General features: G+C 62.9%; 1 protein-coding gene across 1 annotated transcript in view; it reads left to right on the top strand.

The window, feature by feature from the left end:
* The window catches only part of LOC104412289 (1-phosphatidylinositol 4,5-bisphosphate phosphodiesterase gamma-1-like), a gene marked incomplete at its 5' end in the record, with an annotated part of 19631 nt that extends 19408 nt beyond the window's left edge, over window positions 1-223 (top strand). The window contains 2 exon segments of the mRNA XM_010022956.1: window positions 8-92; window positions 172-223. Of these exon segments, the coding sequence (XP_010021258.1) occupies window positions 8-92; window positions 172-223 (137 nt within the window).
* Between the last annotated feature and the right edge of the window lie 1829 nt (window positions 224-2052).

Here is a 2052-nt window from a genome sequence, read left to right as displayed (position 1 = left end):
AGCGCCGGCGCCTCCCGCTACCAGCAGCGCCTCGACGAGCTCCGGGCAGCCCAGGAGAGGCTCATGGAGCTCACTGAAGTCCGCAACCGCAAGTGAGTGTCCCCTCCCCGGGCCTTCAGGAGGTGCCTCTCGGGGACAGTCCCTAAGGGCCATCACTCTGCTCCCTACCAGGTTGATGGAGAAGAAGAAGCGGGACCGGCAGATGGTCACCAAACGCAGCTGAGGTGGATGGACGTGAGCCCTCCAGCCCGTTGTGGACCTTCCCTGCCACCTCCTCTCCTGCTGCAAAGGGAGGTGGGGTGGCTGGAGCTGGACCCCTCCCTGCCCAGGGCTGGGTGACAGAGGGGTGACAAATTGGGGGACAAAAGGGGGCTTCAGGTCGCTGTTGCCTGTGACGTTTCTCCATTGGGGCGAGGCAGGAGATGTAAATCCCAGGTGCCTCCAGCTTCGTCCCATGTCCCTTGGGATTCATGGCCACATCCCGGTCCCCATGGGGTGGCCACCATGGCTCCTCTTCACCCTGCACCTTCCGTGTGCCACCACCGCGTGGTGTGATGAGCCCGGTGAGCGATGGGGAAACTGAGGCACAGGTGCCCGGCTGGTCCAGGATGGGGCAGGACCGGCCACCTCCATCCTGGGCACAGGGGACAGGACTGGCTGCAGTGAGGCACCAGGACGGGGACACAGGGGACACTTTGGGGGGTTAAAGGGGACATTTTTCCCCCCTGCCTATAAATATCTGTATTTTCTTCTTTTATCCAGCGTGTACATACAGCGGGAGGGGGAGGGGGAGGGTCTGGACCTACCACAGTATTAGGGCACAGGGGGGACCCCAAAATGTCCAGAGATGTCCCCAACGTGGGCACAAGGGAGCAGGGGACCAGGTCTCGGGGGTGCCCTGTGGGTGACAGGGTGCCCTGATCAGACGCCAGGCAGACACAGGCACCAAGAGGGGACAGGGATGTCCCCAAGGTGATGCCAGCATTGGCACCAAACCCTGGGCTGGGGACAGATCCTCCTGGCAAAGCCAGTGGAGGTGGTGCCTGGGGACATCTCGGGGTGTCCCCCGCAGTTTGGGGTGTCCCACCAGGGGAATCTGTGTATTCTTTGTATGAAAATAAATCTATTTAGCCAATATTTATACCCCGCTGCCGTGGTCTGGTGTCCCCAGCGCCAGCTCTGCCCCCAGATGTCCCCAGGGTGGTGGCTCCATGATCCCGGCTCCAATGGGTCACCCTTGTCCCCGTGACGTGTCCCAGCAGCGGTGGGGACACTGAGGCAGTGTGTGTGCTGCGGCACGGAGGGGACAAGGGGCACGGGACATGGGACACAGGGCAGAGGGCCAGGGGACACAGGCCACAAGGCATTGGGCCAGCGGGACACGGGTGAGGGACACGGGGAGGATGGGTACAGGGTTGTGGGGATGCAGGAAACAGGGTCATGGGGAGCCAGGGCCATTGGGACAGAGGGCTATGGGGACGTGGCGATGGAGATGCAGGTCATAAGGCCATGGGGGGACAGGGCTATGGGGACACAGGCACACATGGCTATGGGGACATGGGACAGAGGGACATGGGGACACATGTCTGTGGGGATTCACGGAGACAGGTCCAGGGGGCCATGGGGACACAGGACTATGTGGACATGGGACACGACGCCATGAAGACACAGTGCCCTGGGGACTCATGGTTGTGGGGATGAAGGGGCACAGGGCCATGGGGACACAGAGGCACAAGGACACGGGACACAGGGCTCTGGGGACATGGGATACGGGGCCAGCAGGGCACAGGGCTCTGGGGACACAATGTGGTGGGGACATGGGGATATGGGGACATGGGACACTGGCCTCTAGGCACACAGGACAGGGGACCTTGGGGACGCAGGCCCATAGAGACACATGGCCATGGGGATGCAGTGACAGGGCCATGGGGATGTGGTGACGGGGCCATGGGGATGGGGTGACGGGGACATGGGCACACGGGACATGGGGACGCGGTGACGGGCCATGGGCACACGGGACATGGGGATGCGGTGACGGGCCATGGGGATGCG

Source organism: Nestor notabilis, unplaced genomic scaffold, assembly GCF_000696875.1.
Source record: "Nestor notabilis isolate BGI_N333 unplaced genomic scaffold, ASM69687v1 scaffold19889, whole genome shotgun sequence".
Classification (NCBI taxonomy): Eukaryota; Metazoa; Chordata; class Aves; order Psittaciformes; family Psittacidae; genus Nestor; species Nestor notabilis.
The sequence above is the reverse complement of the archived record's forward strand: the minus strand, read 5'-3'. Positions and strand labels throughout refer to the sequence as shown.